The sequence below is a fragment of the Oryzias latipes genome, chromosome 8, assembly GCF_053564925.1.
Source record: "Oryzias latipes strain Hd-rR chromosome 8, Olatipes_Hd-rR_3.1".
Lineage (NCBI taxonomy): Eukaryota > Metazoa > Chordata > Actinopteri > Beloniformes > Adrianichthyidae > Oryzias > Oryzias latipes.
In genome coordinates this window covers 14,438,474-14,449,995 of record NC_136244.1, presented here as the reverse complement: position 1 = coordinate 14,449,995, position 11,522 = coordinate 14,438,474, and the positions used below count along the sequence as shown (strand labels likewise).

The following is an 11,522-nucleotide window of genomic DNA, read 5'->3' as shown; positions in this document are numbered from 1 at the left end:
AAGTCAATTCGGTTACACATATATTAAAAAGAAATATATACATATGTATATATTTTTAATTTTTAAGCAAACGTATCTAAGTAAAGAAAAAGCCGAGGAACCTTTGTAAAGAAGACAAATGCGTACGTCGGAAATATTTTTAAGGTGTACATAGGGCATGCCCATTCGGCAGGTAAACGAATAAGAGCCTATCAGACCATCCCTCTTGGCAGTTGCTGTAATCGTCAACAGCTAAATATTACTGCGCGTGTGTTACTGATTCTTTTAAAATAACAAAGCGTAGCTTTTTGACACGTTCTCGAAACTACGAATTTAATCGACTGAAGCTTCCCTTGTGCCACAGAAAGACAATGTTTACCTCCCAAACATCGTCGTTCCAAGATTCAATTGACGTGGAGGACAGAGATGACTTTGATTCTGAAGAAATCTCTGGCTACAGCCAGAAGGCTCAGCTTTACTGCTATTACGCCATCTACCTTTATCAAGGCTCAAGGTAATGATTCAAATTCACGTTTCTCTCCATTCTGCTTTGAAGTCCTTCTCATTTTCTGTAATTTAGTTCGGAGGACAGCTTATTTATGCGTGAGGAAAATTAAAAACTTGTAACTTAATGTAACCAATATTAAAACATGTTTTCAATTAACAGTTTTACTTTCAATGCAAACAGGAAATCCTCGTGAGCTCGATTATTCCTCCAGCTGTTTTGTCTGTTCTATCTGGTGGCGACATTTGTGGAGATGATCTCGATTTAATCTGTGAAAACCTAACCACGTGATGATTCTTAGATCTGAAGCTTCTGAGGAAAATGTGGCATGGAGCCAGAGCCGTGCAGACTCCACAACAACTCTGGAAGACTTTAGGTAACAAAGGAGCCACATGCTTCCCCTCCACCTGCTTCCAGTGGTTGCTTCTCTGTGGCTTTCTCTGTTCTGCATTCGTGCATCCACGGGCTGCTTTTGGAAACCCGATCATCACAGAATCAATCATGTCTTTGCTCATGATTTTGTCCTGATTGATCATTGGTGTGCTGATGAGTTTCCTTGTCCTGGACGGTCTGATCGTGTGGATGGTGTCTCATCTCCAGGCGTTTAGTGGAGTTATCAATCTCTGAATGCTTTTGGAACAGTGTCGTGGAAAAGCTTCAGACTCAGTCACGTGTTGTGCATTTTCTAATTCATCTGCTTCTTCCATTTCTTCCTGTTGAACTGACCTTCAGAATCATCGGTTGTGCCTCTTTTCTAACAAGAAGTTTCATCCACAGCCTGACTCTGATTGACAGCAGCCTGCCGTCAGAGGCAGAACCAGAGTTGCGGACCTACATTTCAAGGAGGCTGAGCAAAGGAGCTCTTCTTGGAGGAATGGGCAACATTGCTACAGTGGAGCTTAGGTATTTATTTTTAATTTTGCAAACAGATTTTTTTAGTTTAAAAATGCCTAACTTGTTTTCCCACAAACATGACATGAAAGAATGAATATGGAAACTCATGTTTATCGTTTACTTCTCAGTATTCCAGAGCAGGCAGTCGGCTGCTACTGCTGTCTCCTTGAGCAGGAAAAATCTCCAGAACAGCCAGATGCTGATGGAAACGGATATGTCATCTGCTTCTTGGGGGGGTCAGAGAAAGGACTGAACTTATATCCTTGGTATTTTTAATCCATCTTCAATTCTTACATTGTTTGAGTTTATCCAAAAAAAAGCAGCATTCTTTAACTGCTAACACATTTCGATTGGAGCTCGACAAATATGTGCAAGGACTGCATAGCAGCCTTCAGACCCCAGAGGTATGGCAGTGCAGTTACACACACACACACACACACAAAAGAAAATATACAAACATTATTACATTGAATTTTAAAAAAAGGTTACAAACCAACTGTGTTTGTTGCAGCTGCAGAACCTGGAGACAGAGGTGCGTCCCTATCTGAGCCGGTGGTACGAGGAGTCGGTGATGCACATTTATCGATTGGTGCAACTGGTCCAGAACAACATTACCTTTCTGTTGCATGCTGTGAGTCCTTCTAAACTTCCAGTGCAAGTACACATTCTTGTGCTATAGTTATAATAGGGTTTGGAAACAACCTAAATTTATCTACAAGATGCACACATTTTTATGAACATTAAAGTACAACTGTGATCTCTAAAATTTACCATCAAACACTTCAATGCAGTCCAGTCATAGCTGTGTGTCTGTCTGTATGTTTTTCAAATGCTAAACTTTTGTTTTCCTCCAGGCTCTGAGTCACACGCATGTAGAAGTCATCAATTCAGACGAGAAGACAAAAGCCGATGTGTTTAGGTAAATAGATCTGACTTAAAATAAATATCACAAATATCAAGATATATATTTATCGTTTTAGGACACTGCATCAGCTCAATTTTTATTGATTTTTGTTGTTGTCCCAGTTTCATTAAAGCAGCCAGTTTGCAGGGCCTGTCCCAGCAGGACACCACATCTGCCTCTCTGTGCAAAGCCATGTCAGAGGACACGCAGTCTGACCTTGTGATTGACTGCTCCACCAGCCCCCCAACGTTCACAAACACTGGTAAAAAAAAAAAAAATTACTGGGACACACACGCTATGTGTGTATGGTTGGGATTTAACGCTGCTGTTCTGTGCCTTAAGTTACTAATCGCTTCTGCGATGAATGGATCCAGGCCTTTCTAAATGCAGCAGAGCGCTGCAACCCTTTCCTGCTCAGACAGATACTGGAGAACTTCAAACTCAAGGTGAGGGAAAGCGACCAAATAAGTCACAGCATTTTAAGCATTTTTTATTCATTAACTTTTGTCCTAAGGTGAAGTTATCAATAAACATAAACAGAAATTTTTTTATTGGTTTATTAATGTTTTATGTCCCCAATAATCGTTATTTCCCACTCCCACTTCTGCTTCCTCTCTCATCATCCATCACCTGCTACTCTGCAGGCCATCCAGGACATGAACAGCCTGAAGCGCTTTGTGAGGCAGGCGGAGATGAGTCACTACGCCTTGTTTCGGTGCTGCCAGTTCCTTCAGACTTGCGGTAACGGCGACGTGTTGCTGCAGAACGCCAGAGCGGAGCACAGCGATTTACCCGAAGCCTGCAACATCATAACAGTTCTGGAGGAGTTCCTGAGTGAGCAGAACCAGGCCCAAGCCTGACTCCATCAGTATAAAAAGAATATGTCATCGGTGAGAAAGTCCTTCAAAAGTATTTTCTGAGAGAAAAAGTTGTACAGCAATAAAAAAAAGGTAACATCACTACACTGTATATTAATATATAATATATGAATAAAGTCTGAGGGATTTGGGAAGGACTTCAGAATCTAAGTGGATCATATCTTTGGGGTAACTACAAAAAATAAATAAAACTGGATATTTTAGAACTAAAAATCTAGTTGTATAGTTTTCCCACATTTGTGCTTTGAACCAAATATGTCTGACCTAACAAAGATCCAAATGACAGCATCTGCTCAGATTAGTAGATCTACTCTTTCCTATCTAAAGTCCAAATAGCATGCTCCTTCAGCTTTCCTGTAGTCGCCTACTTTTCAAGTATTTCAGACTAAACTCTGCACCATCATATCTGTTTTCAATCTATAAATATTAATATTATAAGGTTGTTTTCAATGTCTATTTAAATCCTGCTGTCTTGTAGATACGTTGTGATGTTTGGGTGTCTTGTTTTTTCTTTTTAAAACATGAATTCATTCTTGTTTACATTAACTGACAGCGAACTGTGGGACTTTTCACTACATTTAAACAAATTGTGGACAAGTTTCATCTAAAAGTCTAGCCAGAACATTAAAGTGTAGAACAACATTAAAGGATGAACTCCTATTGTAAATAGCATTCTTTCTTCTCATGTCAGGATTTTATTTCACTCAATAAGAGTCATATTTTTTACATTAAGCTCAAATCATTCTCTTTAAATTCAGGCCAAAGTATATAATAGAGCAATATCATCTTGTTGCTGTATATTTTGGAGTTGTGACCCAGGTGGAGTGTCACAATATAACTGATGTGTGATGTGTGATGTGTGTAATTATACAACTGACTGTGATTTCCTGTAGAGTTTGAACTCAAATAAACAACGACTTGGGCTTTGTTGTTAAGTCAACACACATGACTTCCACTTTTCTTCTCCTCCAAAACAAAAAGATGTAGATGTGACAGTTTAGTTAGTGAAAGGAAATGTCCTCTCTACACACGAGAAGACATGTTGGATGTTGGCATGTTGGATCTGCATCTCGATTCCTTCACTGGGTTTCCTCCTCTGAAACTGCAAAGAAACATTAAATCCTTAAGCAAACGTCGGGAGATATTTGAGGGAACTCTGTGGTTGGAGTTACCCGTCGTGCAAAAAGTCTTCCTTAAATGACAGGTCGGGACGTCATAAGTGGGATCTGAAGAAAACAGATTTCACACCAAACAATGAGTTTCTGCTTTTTTTTGTTTGTTAAAGAACATTAAAAACTGAACTTTGACTCACCCTCACATTCAGTCTTTTTAAAGTAAGATCTGGGAGAATCATACACATCATCCATCTTTGTTGGAGTGCTGATCTTCTGAATGGCTGACAACAGAAGATGATTTGACTTCAGAGATCAGCAAGCGCTTTTAAGAAAGGAAATGTACTTGATGAATTTTTCTACTAAACCTCTGCAAGGTAAGTGATCATAGTCTCCATCTGATTGGTGATCTTCACCACTGAACTCACTGGAATGAGATTCGGGGTGATCTGAAAAAGGAGGAGAAAATCAGGATCAGAAGGGGCAACAGCGTGACGCTGCAACCATTCAGATCCCTTCTAGAGAGAAAAAATATGAAGCCCTGGGCGTAACATTCAAAAGACAAAAAAAAAAAAAATCAAATCGGTTATTGGTGGTCACAATTTAGCATTTTATTACCAGAATTTAGTATTTTGTGACCACAATTTAGTATTTTATATACACAAATTAGCATTTGGTTGTCACAAATGGGCATTTTATAAGCATTTTTTGGCCACACTGTAGCATTACGTGTTCACAAATTAGCACTTTGTGCGCACAAATTTGTATTTTAGTATCCTCAACTCTTCCTACTAATTTGTGGCCACAAAATACAAATTTTGTGTGCAAAAGAATCTAAATTTGCCCCTACAAAATACGATACTGTGACCACAAAATGCTAATTTGTGGGCACATGTGTATTTGTTGTTCACATATAGGCATATTCTGCCAGGTTTTACTGGTTATTACGTCGGATGCCCTTCCTGACAGAGGGAGGCACAGGGAAACCCAGTCATAGTTTAACCCTTGTGCTATCTTAGATGACCCCACCCTTACATTGACGTGTTCTCCATACTGTGACAAAGGTGGATAAAGGTGAAGAGGATTTCATGTAATCCATGGACACCAGTGAAGATCACAAATCATTGAAGAAAAAAGGTTCAGTGCACTGTCTTGCGGGGTCTAGATGACTCCACTCCCAATGTTAAAGATCCCAGGATGGCACAAAGGTTAAGGATCCTAGTGAAATAGATCACTATTGGATATTCAACTTACAGCTGTGCTCCTCGTAGATCCTGGTTTCAGGGTAGATTTGCTGAGGAGTAAGAGGAGTCGTCTGCATGGGAGGCAGCAGCGTCATGCTGTGACAGTAAGAAGAAGGTTGGTCTGTTTAAAATAAACTGAACAAAAATATAAATGCAACACTTTTGTTATTGCTGCCATTTTTTATGGTATGAACTCAAAGATTTGAAACATTTTCCACATACACAAAATAACCAGTTCTCTGAAATATTGTTCACAAATCTGTCTAAATCTGTGATATTGAGCACTTCTCCTTTGCCAAGACAATCCATCCCACCTCACAGGTGTGCCATATCAAGATGCTGATTAGACAGCGTGATTATTGCACAGGTGTGCCTTAGACTGGCCACAAGAAAAGGCCACTCTGAAATCTTCAGTTGTACCACAGCACAATGCCACAGATGCCGCAAGTTCTGAGGGAGCGTGCAATTGGCATGCTGATAGCAGGAATGTCCACCAGAGCTGTTGTTAGGGAATTGAATGTCCATTTCTCCACCATAAGCCGTCTCCAAAGACGTTTCCGAGAATTTGGCAGCACATCAAACCGGCCTCACTACCGCAGACCACGTGTAACCACACCAGCCCAAGACCTCCACATCCAGCATGTCCACCTCCAAGATCGTCTGAGACCAGCCACTCGGACAGCTGCTGGAAAAAAAAAAAAAAAAAAAAAAAAAAAAATCGGTTTGCATAACCACAGCATTTCTGCACAAACTGTCAGAAACCGTCTCAGGGAAGCTCATCTGCATGCTCGTCGTCATCATCGAGGTCTCGACTTCCCTCCAGTTTGTCGTCGTAACCGACTTGAGTGGGCAAATGCTCACATGCGATGGCGTCTGGCACGTTGGAGAGGTGTTCTCTTCACGGATGAATCCCGGTTTACACTGTTCAGGGCAGATGGCAGACAGCGTGTGTGGCATCGTGTGGGTGAGCGGTTTTCTGATGTCAATGTTGTGGATCGAGTAGCCCATGGTGGTGGTGGGGTTATGGTATGGGCAGGCATATGTTATGGGCGACGAACACAGGTGCATTTCATTTATGTCATTTTGAATGCCCAGAGATACCGTGACGAGATCCTGGGGCCCATTGTTGTGCCGTACATCCAACAACATCACCTCATGTTGCAGCAGGATAATGCACGGTCCCAGGTTGCAAGGATCTGTACACAATTCTTGGAGGCTGAAAACATCCCAGTTCTTGCATGGCAAGCATACTCACTGGACATGTCACCCATTGACAATGTTTGGGATGCTCTGGATCGGCGGATATGACAGCGTGTTCCAGTTCCTGCCAATATCCAGTGACTTCGCACAGCCATTGAAGAAGAGTGGACCAACATTCCACAGGCCACAATAGACAACCTGATGAACTCTATGCGAAGGAGATGTGTCGCACTTCATGAGGCAAATGGCGGTCACACCAGACACTGACTGGTTGTCTGAGTCCCCTGACCCCCTCAATAAAACAAAACTGAAGATTTCAGAGTGGCCTTTTCTTGTGGCCAGTCTAAGGCACACCTGTGCAATAATCATGCTGTCTAATCAGCATCTTGATATGGCACACCTGTGAGGTGGGATGGATTGTCTTGGCAAAGGAGAAGTGCTCAATATCACAGATTTAGACAGATTTGTGAACAATATTTCAGAGAACTGGTTATTTTGTGTATGTAGAAAATGTTTCAAATCTTTGAGTTCATACCATAAAAAATGGCAGCAATAACAAAAGTGTTGCATTTATATTTTTGGTCAGTGTATTATCTGCATATGGGCCCGATCCATGAGACATTTCATTATCAAGGATAAAACTACGGTGTAAAACCCACATAGGAAGAATCATCAAGATGTATTTCCCCCAAAACAACAACAAAACAATTAACTAGTGAGCTGTACAAACGAAAAAGCCTTTCTCATTTTACAGTGTTCCTGCAGAGGTAGACAGGCGCATGGCTTCCCAAAGGTGCTCAATCCATTGCTCTCTGAGAGCTGCTGTCTTTGCTGCCTACACACACACACACACAAACACACATACACAAAGTTCAGTGACCACATTGAAACACTATTGTTAACTCCCTGAAGGTCTGACTCACCAACATTTTGCTCTTCCCATTTGCCAAGATGATTTCAAACAGAAAGTGCTTCTTGGAAGCTTTTGGAACCTCTCGCACTGATTGTACCTGAATCAAGAAAAGCTGGTTAGACACAGAACAAGCCCTTCCTCTTGTGGACCCAGTATGGGCTCAGACTATGGAGGAATTGAGAAAAAAAAGTCCTAGCAGTTAACAACTGTACACAAAAATAAGACAATAATCATTTCTCACAGCAACATTTTAGATCAAATCACAGCATAAAACATTTACAAAACAAGACAAAAAAACAGAAATAAAAGAAAGTCAACAAGTTTGAAAAAAAAAAGTTTTCCTTTTTATCTTTGTGTTTAATTTATAGAAACAGCTGTCAAATTTATTGTTACAGTGGGGCAAAAAAAGTACTTAGTCAGCCTCCAATGTTAAGCTTCTCCCACTTAAAAAGATGAAAGAGGTCTGCAATTTTCATTATAGATATACCTCCAATATGAGAGACAAAATGAGAAAAAAAAAATCCTGTAAATCACAGTCTGATTTTTAAAGATTTCTTTTGTAAATACTGGTGGAAAATAAGTATTTGGTCAATAACAAAAGTTCAATTCAATACTTTGTTATATACCCTTTGTTGGAAATGACAGCAGTCAAATGTTTTCTGTAAGTCTTCACAAGGTTTTCATAAACGGGTGCTGGTATTTTGGCCCATTCTTCCATCCAGATCTCCTCCGGAGCAGTGAAGGTTTTTGGTTCTGTTGCTGGGCAACACAGACTTTCAACTCCCACCAAAGATGTTCTATGGGGTTGAGATCTGGAGACTGGTTAGGCCACTCCAGGACCTTGAAATGCTTCTTACGAAGCCACTCCTTCGTTACCCGGGCAGTGTGTTTGAGATCGTTGTCACGCAGAAAGACTCAGCCATGTTTCATCTTCAACGCCTTTGCTAATGGAAGGACGATATATGACCTCACTCATTCTTTCCTCTCCACAGGTCCTGGTCCCTTTGCTAAAATCAGCCTCAAAGCATGATGTTTCCACCCCCATGCTTTACAGTTGGTATAGTTGTCTTTGGATGCAACTCAGCATTGTTTCTCCTCCAAACACAAGTAAAGTTCTTAGAAAAAACGTTCCATTTTGGTTACATCTATAGGACATTCTCCTAATCCTCTTTTGGATCATCCAAATGCTCTCTAGCAAACTTTAGATGGCCCTGCATATGTACTGGCTTTAGCAGGGGGACACGTCTGGTGCTGCAGGATTTGAGTCTGTAGAGTGATGGTAGTCTTTGCTACTTTGGTCCCAGCTCTCTGCATATCATTCACTAGGTCCCCCGTGTGGTTCTACGATTTAAGTTCACCGTTCTTGTGATCATTTTGACCCCACCGGGTGAGATCTTGCAGGCAGCCCCAGATGGAGGGAGATTATCAGTGGTCTTGTGTGTCTTCCATTTCCTAAACATTACTCCCACAGTTGATTTCTTCACACCTAGCTGCTTACCTTTTGGAAATTTAGTCTTCTCAGCCTGGTGCAGGTCAACAATTTGGTTTCTGGTGTCCTTAGACCAGTGTTTTTCAACCTTTTTTGAGCCACGGCACACTTTAACCTTGACAAAAATCCCGCGGCACACCAGCACCCCCCCCCCCCCCCAAAAAAAAGCAGAAACTCATAGTCTGTTTTGATCTACAGCCCCCCCCCCCCCCCCCCCCCCCCCCCGGCAATCTGACGTGCATTTTTGTGATAATTGTGGCAGAAAAAGCAGGAAGTTAGGATGTTTTTTCTAAAAGATGTAATAAAAGTTAAGTTACATACAAACTGTATGTTCGTTGTGGTTTCAATCCGTGTAACAAGGACGACTCATTGTACGCTAAGGCGCTGTCCCTTTAAGCCAATGCATCATGGGAGATGTAGTGTGAATACGGCGAGAAAACGGCAGAAACACTTGCGTCTCTGAGCTTCATGGTTTTGTTCACTTGTTCCACGGTCTGATACCGGATTCTGTGGAAAGCTACACCGCTAAAGACGAGCTTTAGCTGCTATTTTTGTTGGAAATGAGTGAGTTATGAGCTAAATTGGAACAAGGAAGTTTAGACTTTAAACACTTCTGATTGGTCAGACTGATGACATGTGATAAAGCCTTCAAGAATGATTGGTGGAGTCGTGGAGACAGTAAAAGCTGCGGGACTTTTCAGAAAACAGTTATAGCTGCAGGTAAATCGCGGTGCCGTCATTTTATCAAAATGTCTTTAATAGAATCAAATAAACACAAAGAAATAAGTATTTTATGATCTTTCTTATTCCTAACTACTCAGTGTTTTTATCAGGACCTGTTTGGATGAACAAAGAGCTGATTTCCTGGAGATGGTTAATGTTTTTAGATCAGTTAATGAGGGCAATTTTCCACGGCACACTTGACCATCTCCCACGGCACACTAGTGTGCCGCGGCACACTGGTTGAAAAACACTGCCTTAGACAGCTCTTTGGTCTTGGCCATAGTTGAGTTTGGAGTGTGACTGTTTAAAGCTGTGGACAGGTGTCTTTTATATAGATAACTAGTCAAACAGCTGCCATTAATACAGGTAACGAGTGAAGGACAGAGGATCTCCTTACAGAAGAAGAAGCAGGTCTGTGAGAGACAGAAATCTTGTTTGTAGGTGATCAAATACTTAGTTTCCACCATAATTTACAAATAAATTCTTTAAATATCAGACAAAGAATTTCTTGATTTTCTTTCTCATTTTGTCTCTCATAGTTGAGGAATACCTATGATGAAAGTTGCAGGCCTCTCTCACCTTTTTAAGTAGGAGAACTTCCACAATTGGTGGCTGACTAAATCCTTTTTGCCCCACTGTATGTACATGTTTGCCGAAAATCTGAAAAGTTGCATTGAAAGTAATCATTATATAAATGTGGCACATCTTAACATCCCCTCTGAACAATTATTTATTTGTGTTAAAATACTAAAATGAATTAGAATTGACTACAAAAGTGAAATCAATCACCAATAAAAAGTTTAAAGATGTGAAAGTTTTTCAAGTGGGCTTATAAATATGTACTTTTCCCCATTCAAGCAGTTAATGAAACTCTTTTACAATCACATTTAATAGAATCAATGTGTTGTGTGTACTATATATATAAGAAATGTTTATGTATGATTAAGAGTAATTATTTCAAGAACGCATCATCCTTTATTTTCCAATCGCCTTGACTTCATAGCTTAAATATCTGTAGTTTAAAAATAACTTTTTCTGTCCGTATTTTTTGTTTGAAACTGAAAAGAAACTATAAATCTTACAGTACAGGACACAAAAGGATACATAAAAAAAGAGCCACTTACTTTGTAAATGTAGTAATAACCTTTCAAGGTAGACTGTGAGGACAACAGTGAAGCCAAAATAAAAGCAATCGTTCAGAAAATCCTTCAAATGAGGCTGTGGCTCTGATTTTATCCCAAATCTAGCTGGGATGAAAGTTCATTTCTACTCACAGCATCGCAGTTCTTCTCATTGTAGAAGAACAGGGTCGTGTTCTGAAGCCTGAACCAGTACGTGGCCCACATCAGTTTCTTTAAGTAGAACAAAGGGAGCAAAATGGATGTGTCCTCTTTGTGAGCTGAACGCAAACAGGTTTCTCTAACTTACCAGAGTATCTTTCCTTTTCTGCAGAAACCCTTCAAACAGTAAACGGGTCCCATCAACAGACATGGTGGCCTCCAGAAGAAGCAGATCAGCCCCCCTCGCCTCGCCGTGGCAGCCAGTCACTTAAACCTCCGTCGGCGTGGATGTGTGGTGTCACTTCCTCCTCGCACAGGTTGGAGTCTCTTTACACTTCTCCATTTTGCCCATCACTGGTTTTTCTCCATAACAGGAGAACATACTTGTTTCCCACCTTTAG

At 40.7% G+C, this 11,522-nt stretch overlaps 2 protein-coding genes across 4 annotated transcripts; one reads left to right on the top strand and one right to left on the bottom strand.

Moving 5' to 3' along the window:
- The first annotated feature begins 122 nt into the window (after positions 1-122).
- Positions 123-4,104, top strand: c8h17orf75 (chromosome 8 C17orf75 homolog). 2 transcript variants are annotated; one of them, XM_078951553.1, is made up of 10 exons: positions 123-493; positions 786-860; positions 1,262-1,387; positions 1,507-1,637; positions 1,724-1,782; positions 1,890-2,009; positions 2,233-2,297; positions 2,405-2,544; positions 2,625-2,728; positions 2,927-4,104. In XM_078951553.1, the coding sequence occupies exons 1-10, from the start codon at positions 351-353 to the stop codon at positions 3,140-3,142; spliced, it is 1,179 nt and encodes a 392-aa protein (XP_078807679.1). In that variant the 5' UTR covers positions 123-350; the 3' UTR covers positions 3,143-4,104. The 2 variants fall into 2 exon arrangements, with proteins under 2 accessions (XP_078807679.1, XP_078807680.1); XM_078951554.1 differs by lacking the exon at positions 786-860 and having other exon boundaries at positions 147-493.
- On the bottom strand, positions 3,824-11,434 carry LOC101169947 (uncharacterized). Of its 2 annotated transcripts, none has more exons than XM_011478267.4 (10): positions 11,270-11,434; positions 11,116-11,193; positions 10,966-10,998; positions 7,640-7,726; positions 7,469-7,551; positions 5,527-5,612; positions 4,641-4,721; positions 4,473-4,556; positions 4,333-4,386; positions 3,824-4,262 (listed from the first exon to the last, which is right to left on the bottom strand). In XM_011478267.4, the coding sequence occupies exons 1-10, from the start codon at positions 11,330-11,332 to the stop codon at positions 4,240-4,242; spliced, it is 672 nt and encodes a 223-aa protein (XP_011476569.1). In that variant the 5' UTR covers positions 11,333-11,434; the 3' UTR covers positions 3,824-4,239. The 2 variants fall into 2 exon arrangements, with proteins under 2 accessions (XP_011476569.1, XP_020561026.1); XM_020705367.3 differs by having other exon boundaries at positions 4,085-4,262; positions 4,479-4,556; positions 11,270-11,377.
- Between the last annotated feature and the right edge of the window lie 88 nt (positions 11,435-11,522).